At 40.0% G+C, this 23389-nt stretch overlaps 1 protein-coding gene and 3 non-coding genes across 4 annotated transcripts; 1 reads left to right on the top strand and 3 right to left on the bottom strand.

Moving 5' to 3' along the window:
• Positions 1 to 88: 88 nt before the first annotated feature.
• Positions 89 to 22581, top strand: LOC136415651 (tyrosine-protein kinase-like otk). The gene is made up of 20 exons (XM_066400348.1): positions 89 to 343; positions 2231 to 2374; positions 3035 to 3199; positions 17463 to 17586; positions 18241 to 18404; positions 18466 to 18610; positions 18663 to 18799; positions 18854 to 19008; positions 19114 to 19255; positions 19310 to 19446; positions 19496 to 19667; positions 19721 to 19990; positions 20327 to 20474; positions 20530 to 20657; positions 20708 to 20845; positions 20897 to 21086; positions 21143 to 21485; positions 21542 to 21787; positions 21855 to 22076; positions 22321 to 22581. The coding sequence occupies exons 1-20, from the start codon at positions 295 to 297 to the stop codon at positions 22405 to 22407; spliced, it is 3306 nt and encodes a 1101-aa protein (XP_066256445.1). The 5' UTR covers positions 89 to 294; the 3' UTR covers positions 22408 to 22581.
• Positions 9694 to 9765, bottom strand: TRNAH-GUG (transfer RNA histidin (anticodon GUG)). The gene has a single exon. It is a non-coding gene; the product is annotated as a tRNA-His (tRNA).
• Positions 10279 to 10351, bottom strand: TRNAV-AAC (transfer RNA valine (anticodon AAC)). The gene has a single exon. It is a non-coding gene; the product is annotated as a tRNA-Val (tRNA).
• Positions 11616 to 11687, bottom strand: TRNAH-GUG (transfer RNA histidin (anticodon GUG)). The gene has a single exon. It is a non-coding gene; the product is annotated as a tRNA-His (tRNA).
• Positions 22582 to 23389: the final 808 nt, after the last annotated feature.

Below are 23389 nucleotides of genomic sequence, written 5' to 3'. Positions count from 1 at the left end.
ATGATCGACACAAAACTCCGGGCCGGATTCAAAACAAACGCCGGGCGCTGAACTTCTTGCCGGCTGATAGGATTTTGTATTTTGTTTAAAGCCAGTTTGACGCGTGCTTTGCTAGAGTTGGGAGCGTTTGCTTCAGTTGTCGGAATATTACGACCATTTTTTGAATGAAAAACCTGAAATTTTCGCGTTTTTTGACTGAAAATGGTGATTTTGGTGAGGAAATGTCCTGTGTTGTAGTGTAGTGTAGATAAACTTTTTTGTTCCTCTCTAGAATTTCGGTTTTTAAACGATAACATGTGCCTATCCAATAGAGGTTGCTTTTTGATATTATTTATTTTTTATGGTAAGTAAATGTAATATATATTTTCGATGCCATAAAACCCAGTTTATTGTCAGATTATGAAGGATTATTGTTACAATTTAAATAGCCGATTACTGCGGGATTACTTAACTCAACCATGCTTTAATAAACAGTAGTATTACGACGTATTAAGTCAGAAAGAAGCCGGTTTCAAAACGGCGGTTTTAGCTAATGAGGTAGTTATACCCAGCTACTTATACGACCTTTTCGCACCATGTAAGTAGGTGTGAGAAAAGCATTGGATATGTGCTTAATAACAATAATTATCTCTGCAATTCCAAGATTTCCAATCCTAATTTAAATCGCGAGTCAATAAATTGCAATGACCCATGAACAAGAGAAAGATCAACAATCAACGTAGGCCGTGCCTGCAGAGCAAAACCGGCCGACTCGTTTCCTTTCTTGCATTGGCGATTGGCGGCTGCATTCATTTGTTTGTCTGCCACTTGAAAATCATGGCACATGTGATGCAAAAACGTTAAATAAATGAACCGCCTTTCCTGTACCGGTTTTCTTAATTTTTCGCTATTTTTTTCTCTCCTTAAGTGCCCCATTCAGAATTCAGGATGACTTACAATCTCAATTATACATGCGCCATCACTCTAGATCTCGGAAGCCGCATTCTGTCCTTCATATTCGTATCTCTCAAGCGATAAAAATTTGTTCATTTTTCATCGAACTATGGATGCACCGATGCAATATGAACCCATTTTAAAGGCCTAAGCTTTCGTTCATATTAGCATTGCCGAAGCCATATTTTCCGCGCGATTCCGCTCGAAAAATGTTGAAGCAGTAGATACATTTTTCATCGACCTTCACTTGAATTTCTTTTGATCGATGCCCGGTGAAATATAATTATTTTCGAGCGGTATCGCGCGGTAAAGCATCGCTTGAGCGGTGCCGATATATGAGAGAACTGAAGAGTAGGTATTGCGAGGTGAATAATAATAATTGTACTTGGAATTGTGATAAGTCAAGTCATGTGCGTTCCTACCGAGGTTCCTGCGGTTATCCTGCTTAGTACACATGTATGTATAGAAGGAATGGCATGATTAAGTATTAGGTATGACCGGTATTTCGTATCGAAGATTATACACCATGATCTATCTTGTTGTGTGGAAGCGTGTTTGACATGTAGCAGATCTTTTGGGTATTTTTGGTGAACGATAATATGGATTAAATTCAGATTTCTTCGTAAAATCTTTGAATCAAGAGCAATTTGACAATGTTCTTTACGGCATATCAAAAGTCCTTCAAAATGGCAAGCTTTTTCCCATATAAACGAGTTTGTAACTCACGGTTTCGGGGATAGCTAGTGGAGGCCCACTTAAATAAGACACCCATTCACGTTCCGTACATAAATTTCTTAATACAAGGCCGAATTACTAATATTAACATTAAATCGGACATAAAACTACTCTTTTATTGGCTCATCCATTTATGGACTCGCTCAGTCAGAAATTGATTCGTCTCGTAAAAACCTTGCATTACGTACTTATTACATATTTAATTATTATATATAGCTTACGTATGTTACGATTTTGGTCGATATTACGTACAGGGTTAGGTATTCATATCATGTATAATGTAAAAACTGACCGGGTTTCAGTCGTGGTTCCAGGTGGGCACAAAGTAATGCTTTTTATTGACCGCCAAATGTAATCTTAAAATTTTCACTTAAATCACTCAGCTTCAAGTAAGTACAGCAATATGGCGGACTTTTTTCGATTTTGTTTATTTTGTCAAAATGTCAGTCAGCATTTAGTGGTCATTTTGCCGCACTCGTTTTGAGCTAGAGTGATCTCGAGAGTGATTCTCGAAATAAGCTTCACTGTCTTCTATTTTTGAAATCTTAAATTAAAATTTTAGGGCTGGACTTGATCAGCTGTAAAACAAATGAACTCTACTTCTCCCGATCACCAAAGGACGTTTCGGTCACTGTGGGCTCCTCAGTGACCCTTCCCTGTGAAGTGGTACCTGCCGACGGAATTATCTACTATTGGGAATTAAATGGTAAGTTTTATCTATATTCTACCCACAGCTTCAGCATTTTTTACCTGATTAATGGAATATGTTGCGCCTATATACGTACACCGGAGAAGGCTAATCAAACCATTATCGTTTTGGTGCCACCCTTAATATTGACTTGGTCCTTTTTTAAGCGGGGTTAATTACGGGATAGGATGCCATTAATCTTGTGGTAATTAAAACTTGAAATGGGCGCCCGCGGCTGATTTATTGCCGAAAATTAAATAATTGCAGGTCCGTCCGCGACGTGGAGCCGACTTTAATGATTATTTATGTTCATTAAAGATTTAAAAATAAGAGCAATCGAAGACAATATTCTGAAGAATGTCCTCTAAAATACATTAAGATGTAACCGCGATATTCGCGCGAAACCGCAGCCAAAACATTTTTTTACCACCTTACAGCAGACACAGTTTATACAGGATATTCCATGTCCCTTGTCTTTGCCGGGTGTCTCGCTTATTAATGATAATAGGATGCGGTTTTTGCGAACTTTTCTCCCCATGTTTTTTACTAATAGATATAGGGTGATTTTTGAAAATTGAATTCAGATCAAGGCAGAAAATTCGGCACTTCTTTCTTTTTCAAAATAGTTTGCATTATCGTCTTTTCAGAGCCATAAAAATCTCCCATTTCTTCTGACAGGTTCCAAAGTGGTGAACACCACCCGCCGGTTCATGCAAGGCGGCGATCTGCACATCACCAGGATCGACCGAGAAAGAGATGCTGGCGAATTCACGTGCATTGCTGAAGATGTTACACGTAAAAATGCTCCGATCACCAGTTCACCTGCTTCTTTGCTCATTGAATGTAAGTACGATAATGTAGCCCAAGTTCATCGGTTCTCTTAAAGAAATTAAACGAAGACATGTTTTAAAATCGAGGTTCAAATACAAGTCTGCTTAATATCCGTTTTCTACTGAAGTGATGACCATTAAAACTCTGGAGGCTCTAAGGGGAAATCTAAAAGTTTAATATATTTTCGAAAGAATTCGAGGATTTCTTGTTGACGCAAGAGTTGAAGTGACTTGATTCAAAGCATAGTGCGGTACTAACAGGGAAGTAACGATGGTTTCTATGGAAATCTAAATCAGAAACCGAGGTAAAAACTTAGTTTCCCTTGCGTTTATGTGTCTGTGAACTAGCCAGAGTTCGTTTCCCTCTTCCTTCATCACTGATCACCAATGAATATTACGACTTTTGAAATCCGCATCAACATTCAGCACATGTCAATTGCTGAGGTACAGTCGAAACAAAAAATTGGCTCGTTCATTAATGGCCCGAAGCACGTGCTCCAAAAGGGCCATAAGGGGGCTTTCCCCCCGACTGTACTACGGACCAGTAAATTCGACTTAGAGAAAAATGTCTTGTCCGTCCATAAAAAGTTTAAGAAAATGTTGCCATTATTTCCATGCAGCTTTTTATTAAGCACCTTAAATGGGAGACAGTGCGAGTCACATGATGATGGTCAACAATTATTTATTTAGGAATTTTACAAGGAATTTTTATGGTACAGGATAAGTAAAGGGGAATTAACACGAGTCCTTTGCGCGTTGTCCGTGGCAACGGGTCGATGCGGTGCTCGTAAAGTTTTACGGTCTCTGGAGTGGCGCGACGCCGGTCGTCGGGACGCCCAGATTGGACGCCGCCACGTCTGCCTCGCCAACGGTCGTAAAAATCAGCAGCGGCGAGCGAAAACGTGGAGCCCATTTCTCTGGGTTCCTAGAAAACAACCCTCATTTTCTTACGACCCCCTCCTTCAAAATGCCATTATCATATAACTGTAATTTTTTTATTATCATTGAATCATTCGAGTGAGATGCATCATAAGATTGAAGGATTTTTGACACTGCACTGGTTGGAAAACGACAAAGCTAGGTCGTGAAACTCAGCGGCGGAACAGCAGCCGAGATAAGTCGGTAGTTTATGACTCGAGCGGCCGTTTTTGGGGGGTTAGTGGCCGCCGACCCCCTTCCACTTGGGGAGGTTTTATACGGATTTGTGGCCCGATAAACGCGAAATGTTTATTTGCGCCCTCTATCCTGTTATCGGTATCTTCTCACCGCCATGGGAGTCTATCTAGTAAGGTTATTAAACATCATCAGTATATTTTCTATACCGCAAAACTAATAAACTGTTTCATCGTCTCCATAAAAATATAACGAAAACCCCGGGAGGGACCACCGGGTCTTAATTGCTCTCGCTTCCTCTCTTTCTGGTTCGCATCTCCACCATTCGATAATAAAGTCCCGTGGATATCGTAAAATAGCTTTTATGTACCGACATGGACCAAAGGTCGTAAAAGCTCTAGAAAGTAAATTATTATTTTATTAAAAAAAGGTCGTATAAAAGCTCTTGTCGAGCTTTGCTTCCGTGTTTGTTCTTGAGATACAGGCATAGCTATAGTGCCTACTTAGTTAATGTATGAACTCTTTCGTTCTGAAGGCGGATGCGATTTGATTTATTAAATAATTAATCAAAGGAAGTTTGTTCGAGTAGTTTCTATTTTTCAAGAAATTACGAATTTCAATTTTCTAGAATATTTCCAAAGGTTATTAACTATCGGTCAGTTTTCAAAATTTAAACGCCGATCCGAACGGGAACCTGTAGAGCAAGTGCTTTGAAAAATAGCTCAACTTAATACGCTCCATAAGCTCACACCAACGGGGTTGCAAAATTTGTATTTGTTTCTGAGAAGTTCGATATTAATTTCTATCGAAAATCGCGTTTTTGTGTCCATTTAACCGACTCTCGGTCTCTTACGGTTCCCCATGTTAGAGGGTAAATTTGGAACATCCTGCACAACACATTTCCATCAGCGATTGTATTAGTTCGGGTTAACAATTACAACCTCTAGAATGCTACATTTTCCAGTTTCTGGAAAATGCAGCATTCTCTGGAACTCCTCTGGAATAGCAGCTGCACTCTAACCTGAAAATTGACGAAATGAGACACATAAATCTTGCACATCGACAAAGAGCTGAAACGTGTCTCCGTCTCCTTTTTACATCCACAAACTCCACTTACATTGAGTCATTTGCCAAATGGAATTCAGTCCAGATAAAATCAGTCTGCTTTATATAAAAGCCCATTATTTCCACTTCGTTCTTCTGCACCGTTTCACTCTGTTTTGGTTTAACGTGCCTTTGCTGGGGGCTTTTGCTTGCCTAAAAGTACTCACAGCATTGTTTTAATTAGAATTACAAAGGCTGCATCGAAAAGGTAACCGGACCTTAATTCGTCGATCCAAAAGGCCGGCGTTGAAATTTAATATGACCATAAAACGGTCGTGGGCTGTCGAACGAAGAAACCATTTTTGCGAGATGATCGCACGCGAATCGAATTTTAACAAGCACTTTTTCCTATCCTTAAGGGCCTTTCGATGGCCCACATTCGGCATTCATATTAAATTGGTAAATGGAGATTGGTTCTCGTACTTTAGCACCCCGGCGGGTGTTTGTGAGTTGTAAACAAACATGTCGAAAGTCGTTTTTCCGTCTTCTCTGACGAGGCGGTGAGAGATCCCCCGTTTATGGCACCTCACATAGAGTCAGTGTAAATATTATTCTTGTTTCAACGTCGCGAGTTGTTTTTGGGTGTGTGGAGAAGGGGTGGGATAGAGGTCATGTCCTCGATTCTCACACAAACCCCTATAAAGCCATTGATATTTCCAAGGAAGGCTTAGAACTTCAACACCGGCACTTCTCAAATTTCACTAAATATTTGGTATCAAATGGACAACAAAAAGATCCCACAGTGCAGTTTTCGTGGTGTAACCGTAAAAACGGTTGCAAGCAAGTGGTTGTACCACTGCCTTATTTTATATTATTTGCGTGTTTAAAACCGAAACAAATACCCTGGATGAAGCCCGAAACTGGCAGCAACACGACTTAAGACAACGCACATCCTACAGCTTTTAAAGTTCTTTTTGCGAACTACCGATCACCATAAACTTCCTCCAAGTTTCTTTACGAGTTTCCTTGAAAATGCACACTTTGTCGTTCGAGGGTCCTTTGAGGGCGGTAAGTCGCTTGAAAGTTTACACATATTTTTGAAGGCACATTAGATTGCTTTGTTGCGGCGTGGAGTAAAACAAAGTTGAGCTAAAAAGGTATTTCAGAAGTTGTGTAGGTATAGACGTAGATTTTTCAGTTCTTTTTTTAACTTCACGCACCTAAAAAGTTTGCTTTGAGCCTCGTTAAGCTCACCGTTTTGCTGTTCTTTGTTGCACATCGGATTAAACTGCATTCAAGTGTTCCCTGAGTGTTTCCAAGATACTCCAGAATTCCACAGACTTCTATGAAATATCAAAGAAACTTCGTGAAATATCAAAAACGTGTGCACTAAAATGCCGCGCTGGTTTACCATGCCTTCCTTTGTTTGAAAGTTGCACGTAAATTTTTGAAATCACCCGAATACGGTTCGTTTGTTGGCCCTGGATGCTTCGCGTGAGAATCCAAAATCCTGGAAATTTAATTTAGTCGGATTTCCCGATGTAAAAAGTAACCTCACATAATTCATCCTTCAAGCGTCCAAAAGCCATAGCACCATGCGAGCTCCTCGATTTAGAAAAACGGAGCAATTAGCGAAGGTTCAGTTTGTCAGTAAAAAAACAGAGAAAATAGGAAAAGCAAGCGTGCTGGCACGAGGGAGCGAAAAAGCCCTGTATAAGGGCACATCTGTTAAATAGGACGTATGGCATTCATAATAACATCCCTCTCTCCGTTGAAAGGTGGCTCATATTCGAGGTAGAAAGGGTGGCATGATGAGGGCCATTGATGTCTGCTTAGGTGGATACGAGGACTTTGTTGGAGCAAGCATAGAATTTTCCTTATTTCTTATCAGTGGCTAGATGCCTGTGCGAGTTTTAAAAAGAAAAAATTCAGATATTTTAAGGAAAGTACATACTTCAGTATAGGCACCCATCCAGTTAATCTTAGCTTTACCTCGCTGCACGAAAATAAGCGACCTAATCGAGACCAAGGGGGACGCCCTCCTCCGTCTATAGGCCCTTATGGGTATTATGAGAGACGTATTGTATATTTCCAGCCACTTGTAAAGAGTTCTCCAAAGCGACAGATCAAAAATTCCTTAAATGATTTTCGTCGGGTAATTGATACGTCGGTACCTAGCGCCATTTACTCCTTCAAAAGCAATATTTTCCGTAAACCGTTCGAGAACAATGGTCTTGCTTGCGAGCCTGTAGGGCAAACAAACAATAAGCTAAAAGCTCGTTGTTATACCTCTTTCATGGCGGGCCTGAAAGGCCTTCATTCCTGTCGTGAGCCAACCGTGAAATTATTCTAGACGAAACGGATGCACAGGAAATTACCACGAAACGAATTTGGTGTATTATTACCAACCATTACTTTGTTGGGGTTACTTCGTTTGTTTCTCCATATATCTTCACGAGTATTTCGATATAAACTCAACTCCGATAACTTCCATGGCGATAGGCAATTAAGCCCGACAGTGCTAAATTTCAATTTGTGTGTCTGCACAATGTTTACGATTCCATAAATTTCCAGATTATCCAGCCGGGTGCATTGTGCAGACCGTCTGGCGCCCACTCACTGGAATGTTTGCTATTACATTTCATGCGGCAATGCAAATCTAGATCTCAACTACAACATTTTTCAGTGTGGGCTATGTAGTTGCCATTATTAGAACGACTGGAAAATATAAGGAGAATTCTAGATCCATGTCCATGCGGAATAACAAAAGATGTTCTAGCTCGATGTTCGTAAAATCAAAACTACTCTGGGAACTGTCTGGATAAGCTCGGAAACTGGAAAATGTTGCGACGTGCCCGTCGGAAGCAATCTCACTGTGAGCAACGACGTTTGAGGGGTCTGAATTATTCAAGTCTAATGCATAGAGGAAAGTGATTTTGCATGAGGGCATAGAGAGGGGTTCCATTGCGGATTTCGGGCTATTATTGGATGTTTAATGCGGTTTAATTCAGATGATTATTCATAGGATTAGGGCCGCCCGCGAGATGAGCATGCCACGATGAATGTACCCAAAAGATGAACAATGTCTTCCATTAGGGGAAAAATGTCAATTGTTCCGTTTTCTCCCGGTTAGAAGATTGTATCTCTTGGTTCACCCCATCAATCAAACGTTCACCCCACCATCCGCCAACGTGATAATTTTCGTGGTATTCAAAAATTTGGAATTTAAATAATGCTTTTAAGCACTTCTAAGACTACTTTGCAGGTTATTTTTTAAATTTATTAACAACATACGTATTTAAGTAGCGTTTACCGGAAAGATGGGTCGCTTCTCCGGCTTTATCTAACGTGTCCTCTATTATCGGCCCGCGTTTAGTCAATATTGGATTTTCTTGCCTTTATCACTCTTGTTGTCAAAAGGTGTCCATTATATGTTCCACACAATATCGTAAAACTATGTTTATATGACGCTGTAAAGATATCGCTCCTGCTGTTTATGACCCCTCTTCGATTTTTTCCAATTTTGCCCTGTCTGACGACCGGATTTAATTCCGTTTGCCTGGTGATGGGCAAGAAGACCAAACAAAAACCCGACTAGACATTTGAACATCGGATGATGCGAAAGTTTCAAAATCAAAATCGCAGCGTCTGCTTTTTTCGGGGCCAAAGACAATCGGCCATCAGCCGGCTGTCGAATAAATTTTGGAACAAAAGTGGCCGTCAGATGTTTTTTTTTTTGGAAGACAGGCCCGGACTCGATTTGGAAATTGAACAAAAACGAATTGGAACGACGTTCCTTTTTTGTGACGGGCGTGTAATTGACTTTTCGCCACTCGGAACTGGAAAGTAGGCCGGAGAAAATTGGGAAAATCGTGCTCGATGTCTGGCAAACAATTTACGAAGAAGCCAAGAGGGGTAATGGAAAATAATAAATAAATGGCACGCACTCTGCGTACAGATGTTGCTCGTGGAAAATCAAGATGTCACGTTTTTCTTTGCTGGTGGATTAGGCCTACGATGGTTACCACCGACCGTAAGGATGTAGAAACACGAGTAAATGTGAAAAAAATTGTGTTATTTCCCACGATTCCAATGTCACCAGAGTCCGGTCACTCATCCAAGAATACGTTTATAGCAAACAAACTGATTTTGTCGCATATGTAAGTTATCCGGGATATCCATCACAAATAACCTTTTAGGGCCTTCAGGATCCCGGGACAAAATACACACTACTTGCTGTCTGGAAAATGGAAAATTAGTTAGGACTTGGAGTTTCAAGGCTTCAAGATTTCCTGCAATTCTGAGGAAAAATAATAAAAAAAGTGCCTCCCCGTGACAGTGTTGAAACACTGCCGTGACCAGGATTCGAACCTGGGTTACTACGGCCACAACGTAGGGTCCTAACCACTAGACGATCACGGCTACTGGAGTCTTGAAAGCATGATTGATTGAATTAAATCAGTGCAATCTTTCACTTAGTTTTGTATACCATCGGCCATGGGCGTGGTTGGCTAATCAACCATGAACCCGCTGATGAAATGTGAGATTAGATATGTTTATACGAACTAATGAATTGAAAATGACTGTTGGGGGCTGGGTTGGATACCATGCAGGACTGGAATTTAGACAGATTATTGTATCTGAGTGTTGAATTTCATCACAATATTGAGTTCATCCCAGTATTGTAAGATTATTTGAGATGAAGAAATGCAGCTCCTCAAATTTTTATGTCCATAGTGATTCAACTAATCTGAACTACCCTGAATCAACTGTTTTTATTTTCTGGATATAGAGACAAATTAGTTGAAGATAAGTAAATAGAGTTACTTAAATTTTCGAATATACTGCCATTGTCAATTCAAATAAAAAAAAATTTAATGCTTTAGGCTGAAACCAAAGGAAATTAACAATTTGGGAAAAATAATAAAAAAGTTTTGTTTCCGCCCGGGATCGAACCGGGGACCTTCCGCGTGTTAGGCGGATGTGATAACCACTACACCACGGAAACAATACTAAAGTCAGAGCTGAAATCGGATTATTTTCTTCATAACGTTTAAAAGTTATTACTTTTATTCTTGTTATTTTATTTATAAAGTTACTCTACCATACTCATTTCAGTGTGGGAGGGAGTACTTTGCCGCATCAAATGGGGCGATCATCAATTAAGTGAAATAAACTTTCAGAAAAAATCCATTTATTTCCTTCAGATTTGTAACTTTCTATACCCCGGCACTAAGAAATACCTGTTACATAATTTTAGAGATGAATAGAACACTTAACTTCATCTGACTTTTACTCTAACGCTGGAAATAAATTTACTTATAAGAAATGATATCTGAAGTTTTCTTGGAGAAAAGATCCTGGAAAGACATACCATGAATGGCAATGATTTTTTTGAGTGATGGTTCCTTAGAGTAAATTTTATATCTTATATTGTCTGAAAGTTACGATCAAAGGAAGCTTTTCGGTCTTATGTTGTTTTTTAATGAGCAACGTTTCGTTTAATTACCATTCCTAGACTGAAAGCGTTATAAACCGAAGACAGTAGCATGGCTATACATGTTACACGTGTGTCGGTTTCGGTGATAAATCTAAACAGACCCTGAACGCCTATTCCGTTTCAAAGGCCCGCGCAAGTTAAAAATAAAACAAAATCCTAATAAAATTAGGCCTTTGTTTGGGTCTTAACGAGGTTTTATATGCCAAAAGCGAAAGGAAGTATTTACATAGTCTCTTTTTCTTTATATAGCCTCAAATTTCCACACCAAATGCAACGTGTCCCCATTTAAATCGGGCTTCAGCCGCGGAAGAAAATCATTTAAAAACGAACCAAATAGGGTCTATATTATGTACATAGGTTGATGACGTAATGCACCCAAGCTGCACTAGGTCATAAATGTCAGCAATCGGAAGTTACGACTAAAGGGTGTCGGGGGTACAACCCGCGGGGTGGATTTCCGACCTCGTATGTCCGTTCTCCGCATTGAACCCCCCTGCAGTTTCCTTTGATCACATTATTTATATGCTGTAAGGGTTGATCCCTCAATTTAACGTTTTAAACGATGCATGATTGCCCATACATATACTGGTGTCATGTGCGTGAGCGTGATACATACAGAGTGAACGTCACTGATAAGGTCAACGATAAGGATCTCGTTAACGGCAAGAGAGACGAGAATACGGGATAAGTAGGCCTAAATTTTCCCAAATTTTCTTGCAATTTTGAGGAAAAATAACTAAAAAAGTGCCTCCCCGTGACAGTGTTGAAACACTGCCGTGACCAGGATTCGAACCTGGGTTACTACGGCCACAACGTAGGGTCCTAACCACTAGACGATCACGGCTACTGGAGACTTGAAAACTGACCATTATTTATCAATAACTTCATTACTTTCACCTATTTTTTTGTTGCCGCAGGCACTTTCCATAAAAAGTTAATTCATAACAAATTGGCTTCAGGCTCGGGCGTAGCATGGTTTTTCAGTTGGAACCGTCGAGGTCCGAGTTGAAGAGTCGTTTTACTGCAGCAGTAGCTAATTCATTTTGTAACGTTAGAACCGCCTCTCCAATGTACTTCAGAAGGCTTTCAAAAAGGTTTCTCAAGGGTCACGGTTTTTCTCAGTTTTTAAGCTAATTTTTCATCTCCAATTTCCCTTATTAAATATCCAGAATTACGTTAAGACGAATAGAATTATTTGGCGCGTTCTTAGGAGTTTCTTTTGTACTTATAACCCAACTGGAAGGGGTGCAGAGGGTTTAAATCCGAGCTGCGTGCAGACCGACAAATTACCGCCCTATTACTATCCATTGCTTAGGAAATGATCGATTATGTACACAAACACCCAATTTGCTCCCATTTAAATCAAATCGCTTACGGTTTCCGAGATCTCTGAGAATTGGAACACTTCGCACATCCGAATTTCTTCTTTTTTGACTAGACTGATTCTGTCACGGTTTGAGTTGAATCGCCATGCTTCCAATGAGCCAACCAAATATCTTGAAGGGAATCTTTTGATGAGAACATAAAGCTGCAATACCCGCCATATTTACCATAATTATGCATAAACGAAGCAAAGACAAGAGTCGGTGTACCTTCAAAAGCTTCCTGTGCAAACACTCGCTCGTTATTTTCGAGATATCGACGACATCAAAGTCGGCACGGAAGCTCGGCTATTAACGTTTTGTTGTCCCAAGTGCAGAAAAAACAATGGGTTCTTGGATGATTGATCTCCAGAGCGAGATGGAGATGTTTTCCTTCGTAAATATCAGACATCAAAAGGTGTTATGACACGGTGTGAAACATCGCGATTTTCCTTTGGCTGTAATTATTCTTCCGGAAGAGTGTTAAATCAATTACAACGGCGATTCTTCAAAGAGTCTTTGTTTGTAATTGTTGGCTATTTTTAGGCCTCGTTTACACGGAATACGATAAACTGGAGATCTCGGGGGACCGAATCCTGTTTGCTTAGACAAGAGGTTGCGTCTCATTGTGGATATGTGATTGATTCATTACAGTGAATTAAAATGCCCCCAAACTAAAATTCGATGTATAACGCAACTAATGGTGTCTGCGCTTTAATGACCAAAAAGGAATTAAATTTTACGATTTAATGCCGGACAAATTTATTGATATTACATGCCATCCTCTCGTATAATTCAACTGCTTTTTGCTTGGATTAAAAATTAGGATTCCAAGAAATTTAAATTATACCCATCACATGAATGTGGATAAGCAATTCGGTTCTTAACGCCACAAATATAAGATACGGGCAATTATCGCCTTCTGAAGAAGTGCGTGATTTATTAAATGCTTTAGCGGAGTTCCATATAAGCCACATGCGACGGAATTGTAATGGAGAATTGATAGCCCCTCGGGAGGATCAAGTCTGAGGGTCAATGCCAAATTGCAAAGGCACACAATCGGTCAGCGGTTCGGTGTATTGTCGATTCGTTCATCGGTTCATCAGCGAAGAATTAAACTTCGAGGCCGTTTATCTCGTACTCGAACCCGATCCTCGGGTACTTGGTGCATTCATTATGCGATTCCACCTCGGGAATTCGCATCAAAGCCGCGAAATCGAGTAAAGGCACGGATGCCGTCCATAAATAAGAGAGCGAGGATAATGGCGGCTCAAGACAGTTCAAAAAACTCATTAAAACCGGGATCAACTCCTCGGTCGCTCTACCATGGATAATAAATAATACTGGAATTTTTTTTAAATTTATTTATTTCACCAAAAATTCTTTTTTAACCCGCATCATAAAACAAGCAGGTGTCGTTTCATATCTTAAAGCATTAGAATCGTGGAAACCGCAACGTAAGGTCGGTTAAATCCAAGTCGAGGTAATGTTGCGCAACTTACTACTGTATAAGGTGTGAAGATATCCGGATGGTTCTAGTTCAAGTTCTACTGGGTACCGGTTTATTTTAAATAATGCGTTTGTCGTGTGATATCGACATTTCCTCCCCCTGCGTTGCTCTCCTGGTGAGTGGCGCTACCTCAATTTATTTAGGAGTTTTGATGATCATTTTTTGAGTACATCCAGAGTATGGCATAGTGTAGGAGTAATGTTATTTTTAGTTAAAACCGCAAAAACTCTCGATATTGCTCGTTTTTAGAATGTGAAATTTATGGTGGAGAAATACGAAACGTTCTGAAATTTTGGCCAAAACCGCAGCGAAAACCTAGTTTCTAGAGTTTCAATTCGTTTCGAAGAAACTTAGAAATTAATAAAAATGTATGTGTGTTACGATATAAAAAATCATGATCTAAAGTTCCATTCAGCAATCGAAAGAAAAACAATTTTTGAGGTTCTAACGATGCACTCCAATTTTTTCTTTTCCAGCATTTAAATTCTAACGAAATAAATAATCGAGCACATTCTTCGCCTTAAGGAAATTGGGAATTAAAGCCAAAAGAGCCTAACAAACGGGCCTACAATGCCCTAAATCGACCCTCAATAAAAAGGCCTTCCCTTTTTTAGGTCAAATGCAAATTTTGAGCCAGGGGGAATAATCCGCTGACGAGATATTTTCCTTTTTAACTTCCAACTTGCAATTTTCTGCCGGAAAAAATACACTCACATGTAGAGATGCAGTGTGTTTACCATGACGTTGGTACCGAGACCTTTTTCGAACTGAATTTACACTTACTTAAATGATCATCCGGCGTTGCAGCGGACTTGTACTTAAAGGCGTTTACGGCTTTTTTAGAAGGTGTTAAAAGCTTCTGTACTCCGTCAATTTTACGACATTTCTTTATTTTAGATGTTTGTAATAACGCTTCCGAGTAAACTCGCCCATCAGTCTAGCCGTTGGTTTATTTTTCTGATGATGGCACATCAAATAGCCATAAACTCGTTTCTCAAACCAGCGTAAGAACAAGAAAAGGTTTTCGTTTAAAAATAAACGTAAATCTTTTGATGCGGTAGCTGCATCTGAATAGGCCTGGAAAATTTTACTGCTTGTCCAAGAGGGAGCAGTTCCAGGACAATAATGCGGTAATCTGCTGAGGGCTCTCTTAAGTGCATGCTCGACACGTTCAATGGCTTTCAAAGTCCCCGGAAGACTTGTAATGTAATGCCACTTTTGTGCTTTTTCTATTACATACGTACAGACTGATAGACAGGCTTTTACTGCTATAGAATAGCGTAGACAATAGTGTTTCTAGTTTAGAAGCTGTACCCCGTAAACATATTTAGATCGAAATTCCGGAGATGTATACAGTGTGTCCAAGATAAAGACGTCTGTGCCCAAGATAAAAAAAGACTGAAATTTTCGAATTTTATCGTTGAATTTATTAGTTGAAATCACATTTCCATTGCAGATTTTTATGAGTTTCAACACGGCAGTTTGCCACGTTGTAGCTGTCCCTCATCTCCTGCTATAACCTGGGAACCCAGAAAATTTTCCTTTATTCGAAAATTCTTTTTTTTTCAAAATCACTGAAAAACCAAAAATTAGTTCGCAGATATGTTTGCCTCGTAAAACTGCTCCCGTGACCGTGCAACCTCTCTCCAATTTACCTCTGTACCCATCACTGTTTACGAGATCCCCACGCAGGACATCCTTATCTTGGACACAGTGTATAGATGCAGGTTGTATATGGTGGCACTCTCATTGAATAAACACCTTGCAATGCAATGCCATACACCCATCTTCCATTTAAGGTAATCGCCTCTCTTCAGCTTCGAAAGAAATGGTTATTTGTTGCTTTAAGTCTAAACAAACGTGTTCTAGCGACTCTCACACAATTCTTCACCGTTCCCTTCTAAGTCCTGAACTACCTCGAAAAGCGCACGATTTATAATGATGATGATAATTTGAAATTTACATTTTAACATTTCACGCATGAAGTACGCAGAGGAAGTGGCGAACATGGGAAAACTTCATAGAACTCGACAAAGAAGTGTGACTAATGGAAAACATTGCGCCCCTTTGTCTGGACGGAAGGGCCCTTGACTCGATTGTGTTTTTTAAATTGCTTCGCATTTTTTTAACTTTATGCACTATTAATTCTTAATGACTGCTAGGGTTTTGAAATCGGTCCAAGCAATGTTGAGGTATGTTCGAAGGGTCAATGCTGATGGAAACATTACAAGAATGTGCCATCAAAATGTAGCCATAGGAATGGGGAAAATGGATGGAAATGCATGGAAATGTGGCAAATCTGCGAAAATATGGAAAATTTGCATAGGGTTATTAACTCGCGTATTGATTATATAAGGTGTTCCGCTAAGACCGGTTATTTTAAATTTACTACCATTTTTCTTGTGTCATTTGTACAGCGTTATATTGGGACAGCTTTCAGGTATAGGCATTCAGGTTTAGTTATGGAGAATTACGCAGATATATAATGTATCGAAATTGTGAAAATCCACTACCAAATTGGAGGGAGTTTCGCTGAGACGGTTCGAAAATATTATGAATTTTTCGATGACCATAACGCATCTTCTCGCAGTACAGTGATGCGATTAATTGAGAAATTTAAAGCGATTGAGTCAGTTCAAATCCAGAAGATTCCTTCTTCGAGAATGCAACTAGCAATGCGGTCACCGTCAACGGCGATCGTTACCGTAACAACTTCTTTTGGGCTCAAATTGCTACAATGGATCTCACAGACGTGTGGTTTGAACAGGGCAAGGCAGCCTGCCACACAGCAAACGAAACAATGGAATTGTTGAAGACAAAATTTCAAGGGAGAGTTATCTTGTGCCACCGCGGTGTGATGTGGCCCTCACGATCGTGGGATTTAACGCCGTTAGATTTTTTCCTTTGGGGTTTTTCGAAAGGGAAAGTGTATGCCAATAACCCAAGAACGATTCCTACACTGAAAGACGAGATTTAACGAGTCATGATGTCAAAAGGTCATCGAAAATTTCGTCGTAAGAATCAACGAGGGCCATCAGTCACGAGGGAGCTATTTATGGGATATTATGTTCCATCAATATCTTCTGTCTATACTCTTTATCGCGAGAGAAATATCTGAGCTTTTTAAATAAACATTGCGGGTTTTTCAATTTTTAAAATAACCGGTCTTAACGGAACACCCATTAATTGAACCAGGCGATAAGCTTATTTTAAATGATAGAATAAGATTCGATTTAGCAAAGATTCATATATTTTTTAAATCATGAAAACCTGCTATTGAGTGGCCAAAAATGGACTTCATAAATCTACCTTCCATTCCAATTTCCTCTAGTTGCCATACGCATTTTTTTCATTAAAGGAGAGACTGCAGAAAGTCATAAGCGTCCCTTCCATCTTTCGGCTCCATAAATTTAACTTGGGGTTGAGTAGGTATTCACCGTACTCCTGTGATTTCAGTTTTCTGAAGGCGCTGATTTCTTCAAGAGAAAAATATTAAGCAAATGCGTAAAGTTGAGACATATTAGAGAAAATTGTTGTGTGGTGTATAAAACTTGAGGTCGCAAATAAATTCTCCAGAGAGGGCTCACAAATTACTATAATTAAACAAAAGGACCTCAGTGTTCGTCTAGTTCCTAAAAAATCCCTGGACAATAACCGCGTCCGAGACTTCGCGCCGTGAATATAAACCATCCTCTTTGTGGGGCTTCTAATTACTATCCCTCGTTAATTAATTTTTTTTTCGTTTCAGTCATCGAAGACCCTGAAGTGGTGCTTCAGGAACCACAAAACGCCCAAACAGTCAAAACAGGAAGCACCGTAGTATTGAAATGCCATTTGGAGGCATCCGGGGAGGTTCTCGTCGAGTGGTTCAGGTATATAATTTATGCGAAGTAATCAATGTCGTGTCGACGACGTAAAGTGATAAATTACAGGGTGATTGTGCGCCAAATAAGGTTTCGATAAACAAATAAACTTTGGCAGCAAGAAATGCGGGTTAAATGCCCTTCTAAACCCAAACTAAATAAGCAAAACAAGGGTGGATTTGGCCCGGAGGGGGTGTGGCCCCTCGTGGGTTTTGTTCCACCGGAGATATCGTTTACACCCCTGCTCGGGGTTAAGTTTTCGGCTGGGAGTAGCAGAATTACTCTGCGAGTTTAATGTTAATGCAAGGTTTTGGGTTTAAGAAGGACAATAATTGCAATTACATGGTTACGAGGCAACCATTTACTAACCCCCTCGTTATGGTATCCCATTTTCGACTTATTCCTCTAAAAAAAAAAGATTGTGGGGGTAGTTTTGAAATATATCATACCTTCAGCTTTACACGGACCAGTTTTTAATCTCCGTATTTAGGTCTTCTTGCCGATTTTTAGTAAAAATTTCTCGAGAAAATGGATGGAAATTAAAGTGCTATCTTAAAGTCTTGGTAAATTCCCAGAATCTGCGAGTCCCTCTTGCAGGGCCGCAGGCGGAGGCACATTTAGCTTCCTCGGTATTCAATTTAAGCCATTTACTTTTCATTTTAGAAACGCTGATCGCCTGAAAGTCAACTCCAGCAAGATCGAACTCAAGAAACGCAGATTGACAATAAAAAATGTTGATTCTCTGGATAACGGAGTTTACCGGTGCGTGGCGAAGAACGCTGCGGGAGACAGGCGTAGCATCAAAAACTTTCCTTTAACTGTTGAAGGTATAAGATTAATATCATTTATCGCTATATTATAAAGCTTTCACAAAAAAAACGCTTCCAGGAGAAAACTCTCCATTAATTCAGACAATTCCCATGGACCAAGAAGTCAAAAAGGGCGGCACTGCGTTTTTCCATTGCGCCTATCAAAAAGCTGAGGTTCTGGAGTGGTACTTCAAGGAAGGGAAGCCTTTAAAAAACAGTGACAGGTTAGTAGTCAAATTGCTGTTGGTGATTTCCTACATGTTTCAACAACCCCAGAATAACGATCCACTCTAATGGTACCCTTCAAATCAACGACATCCGCGACTCGGACGAGGGCTGGTACAACTGCGTGGGGATTAAGAGCGACTCTACCGAAATACCTCAAAGCTACACAGCAGACTTACGAGTGGCCTGTAAGTTCACTGCATAGAATCCTAAAACTTTGATGTGCGAAAACTCCTTTGTAGATCTGGACCAGTTTACCAGTACCTCATTCGAACCTCCGTTACCTCAGGGCGACAAGAAAGTTGTGGGAGAGGGCTCGTTTTTCCAGCTAACCTGTTTGGAACCTAGGAGTTTGCCATTGGCTAAGAAATGGTGGCAGAATTCTGCAGGACATACGGTATGTTTTTGATAATAATAATCGATGTTTGATTATGATGCCTAAATTGTCTGAATCGTTTAACATTCAGAGTCAAAAATTCACTTAATGAAGTCATGATTGCAGATATCTGATAGAGGTGACATATACGTGGACGATGGAAGGTTGATCATGGCTAAAGTGAAGATATCGCATATGGGGAAATACACCTGCGTAGCAGAAAATATCGCAGGAAAGACTGAGAAATTCGTAAATGTTATTGTCACCAGTGAGTTCTTTTTTTCTTAGATTTCACTTACATTAACATGATTTTCCTATTTAGCAAAACCTATAATGCTGCAAGATCCCTCTAGTATAACTGTAGATGAAGGAGAAAAATCTATACTCACGTGCCAGTATAATGCCTCCCATCCAGAGTACACCACTGTGAGATGGCGCAAAGATGGAAAAGCTTTGAGGGTAAGTTATTTTTTCTTGTATTTAACTGCCATCTAAGTTCCCTTTTCAGCACGAGTTCGACGAAAACAGTTCCTCTCATCAGAGAATCAGAGTGTACAAACACAATGGAACACTGATTATACATTCCTCTCAAACCTCAGATCGAGGCGAATACGTATGCGAAGTCTTTACTGAAGGTTTCGGCCCAGTTCCTTCTCAACCGGCCACAATTTCAGTCATCGGTAAATTCCGTGATTTCTTCTGACTTCGATAAACTATTTTTGCGCTCTTTTAGAGCAATTACGTTTTGCCCCAGCTCCTGTGAATAAGAAGCTGGAGCTGGACAGCGTGGCCAAGGTCCACTGCAAAGCCCAAGGCACTCCTCCGCCTCTGATTCGCTGGGAGAAAGAAGGCGTTTCTTTGGAGAATTCCCCTGGTCATATCACTGACATGAACGGGACTTTGCATTTCAATAAAGTGACGTCTAAGGATAAAGGAAAATACAATTGTGTGGCCAGTAATAGCCAGGGCACTATAAACGCTTCTATTACCATTGATGTTGTTGGTAAGTGCGTGAGTGAGGAGGGACTAACTTTACTGTCAAATGAAATGGGCCGTCCGAATGTTTTTCAAAACTGATCCAAATTGGGCAGAGATTCAAGGACGTAGCGGCCAGTGACGCATTAGAAAAAAATTTGACCTGTTAAAAGGGGCCTAACCGCAAGGAATATGCCCCAGAACAGATGTTAACTTGATGTCGCCTACTGTTATTATTTTTGGGATGGATACTTACAGCTGCCTGCTCATGGTTATCCCTATTCCTACGTTTACGCTCCATTCCATTTGCGAGCTTGCTGCTAACTTCTTTTACGGTTAAATTTATTTTCGTATATTTTTCCAGTTGCACCCCGCTTTGTTGTCGCTCCACAAACACCAGTCAACGCCAACACTGGCGAAGCTGTGACCATTGATTGCATAGTCCAGGGCGACCCAGAACCCACCATTCAGTGGGACAAAAATTTGAAAATGAATGATTTCGATTTAACTCGGTAAAAGATTTAATGCCTAAGCCATATTTTCGGCTTACTGACTTGCAATTTGTAGATTCGCTGTGCTCCCTAATGGTTCTTTACATATTTCTGAAGTGTATCCAGACGATCAAAACAAATATGGTTGCACCGCTGGTAACAGCGCAGGTCTCAATAGAAGAGAAGTGCAGCTCCTAGTACATGGTAAAGCAAGATTTCGCCATAAACCTCCTCGCTATTAATTAATTAATTAGGACCCCAAGGAGACCCTACGGTAACTAAAGCGTTCCTAATCACCATGTCCGTAGCGGGGGCGTACATAGTCTTGGTTATAGGCCTAATGGTTTGGTGCAAATATGTGAGACGGTCTCGAAAATTGCCTATCGGAGATGGTAAGTTCCACTCGGGAATATTTGATTTTTCTGACAACTTAGGAATTAAAGGTAAACTCGAAAATGGCGATGTGGAAAATCAGGAATTGAAGACAGCGGAAAATGGTGTCGGGCCTGGACCGTCTAAAAGGGCTGTAAATGGGATCGAAAGCAACAAGGAGGGCCAGAAAAGTGATGGAGCGGACACTTGCAATTCTCAAGCTTCTGGCCAATCCAAACGCTCTAAAACCTCCTACGACAAGTTCGTTTTTGTTCTTGTAATTTCAGTTCTTTACCGCTAATCATGACTTTATGCAGATTATCCCTCAGCCGTTCGCTGCTCAAAGATTTGACCTTTATCGGGCGCGGCGAATTCGGAGATATAATGATGGGGAAAGTGTCTGAATTGAGCGTTGCTGCGTTCAACAAAAGGTCTTCGGGCACTTCGGCTACGGAAGAACAGAAAACTGAAGAGAATGGCGTTAAAGATCTTCCCGTGTTGGTGAAGGTGTTATCGCAAACGAAGGACGAACATTGCCTTGGGGAGTTCAAGAGAGAAATAGACATGTTCAGTAAATTCTCACATGACCATATTACAAAACTTTTTGGGCTCTGCCGGGAACAAGAGCCGCATTATTTGATCATGGAACATACGGAATGGGTGAGGAGCTAATCGCTAATTTTCAAAACTAAGTATGATCCTTTACTTTCTCACAGGGTGACTTAAAGAAGTTCCTCATCGCCACAAAAACGGGCAACACGCCTCCATTGACTGTGATTCAGTGCCTCGGGCTCGCGCACCAAATATCCAGGGCGATGGACCATTTGTCTGGTCACCGAATGGTCCACAAAGATCTAGCAGCACGCAACTGTCTCATAACTTCCAGTTTGGTGGTCAAAGTCGGTTTGCCTAGGATGACCAAAGAGCCCTATAGTCAAGAATATTGTAAACATGTTAATCAGGTGAGATAAAAAGGCGTGGACTAGTAGATCTTCTTGAACCTACTTCGTATAACACTGAAAATTTTAGGTGATTCCTCTGAGATGGTTGCCATATGAAGCAGTTTACGAAGATGATTACTCAACTAAGAGCGATGTGTACTCATTCGCAGTGGTAATGTGGGAAATATTTTCACAGGGCGAGTTGCCCCACAGTAAAATTAATGATAATAGCTTTTTGACCAAGCTGAAGGAGAAGAAGTTGGAATGGAAATGCCACGCGGGCACTCCGGAGGATTTACAAGCGTTACAAGTAAGAAAGACTGAATATACAGGGTGGGCATTTTTGGTGACACATGTGTTGAAATTTTGAAAATTATAAGAGTCTGAAAAGGGAGTAATTGGAGAACGCATTTCTGGTGGGTGAGCTATCAGTTCTCCTATTTTACCCTTGTTTTAGCTCTTAAATCTTGTTTCCACTGCATGTATCTTCAAAAAGGCCCCCTTTTATTTAACTTTTTAGCCAAACACATTTATTAATTTCTTGTGCATTTCAGGAAAGCTGTTGGGACATTAACCCAGAAAATCGGCCTTCTTTCGCCCAGCTTTCCGCCGATCTTGGGGAAAGCCTCAAAAATCTGTAAATAAATCTTATAGCTTTAACTGCCGTATGTTATGCTCTAGACGAAATTTAAATGCTCCTGTCAATTAATGCTTACAAAAACAATCTAAAGCTTGGAAAATTTAGAATTGCGACGGTTTGAATGATTTATTATTTTTGCGGATGCTTGTCGCTTTATCCTAAAATAACTCCGAAATTGTAGATTTGCCGACCCGTGCTGAAGAAGCTTTCGTCTACATAAAAAAGCTTAAAAACGTGTATATAAATACATAAATACGTATGAGTGCATAGTAATATTAGGTATTATTTAGCCCAAAAATTAGGGTAAGTTTTTTACCCTTAAGACGTCGACTATAACGGAAATACTAACGAATTACTACTTAAAATACTTTAATTTATATTTAGGAAATAAGCCTTTAAAAGATAAGCTTCCAAATAATGAATTTAATAGGCTTAAGTGTGCGATCTTGAGAGTATGTGAGTATTTCCCGCTCATCGACATTGTTTCATTGATCTCAATCTGTAAGGATTTCTGGATTCTCACGTAACGTCAGAGTAATAATTTAATTTTACGTGTAAACTTGCCTGGGAGGTTCACAAGACTTATTATTATTGTTACTTAAACTAAAAAACGAATTAGGTTGTACATATCACTTGAGTTTTTAGCGCGTTGTATATGTAATTTGTATTAATCTTCGTGTAAAGCATATCATTATTAGAAAACATTTAGCTTCTTTGTATATTTAGCTATCTTAAAGCCACTTGACACTGCCAATAAAATACTCTCTTTCCGAATAATAGTTTTCCATTGAAGACTGAAGGCACTCGAGAACTTAAATTTTTAGGTGTTTTTACATCTTTATATAAAACCACTTTACACTCAAAAGTATGTTTTAATAAAGATTTTGTATAGGCTCGAAGAAACTCATGTATAGCAGTGACATTTCCGAAATTTATTAAAAAGTGCAAGGGAATTTTATCTGCTTTGTTTAGATGTAATGAAA

Source organism: Euwallacea similis, chromosome 20, assembly GCF_039881205.1.
Source record: "Euwallacea similis isolate ESF13 chromosome 20, ESF131.1, whole genome shotgun sequence".
NCBI classification, from domain to species: domain Eukaryota; kingdom Metazoa; phylum Arthropoda; class Insecta; order Coleoptera; family Curculionidae; genus Euwallacea; species Euwallacea similis.
Note: the sequence above shows the minus strand (reverse complement) of the source record. Positions and strands in the feature narration are given on the sequence as shown.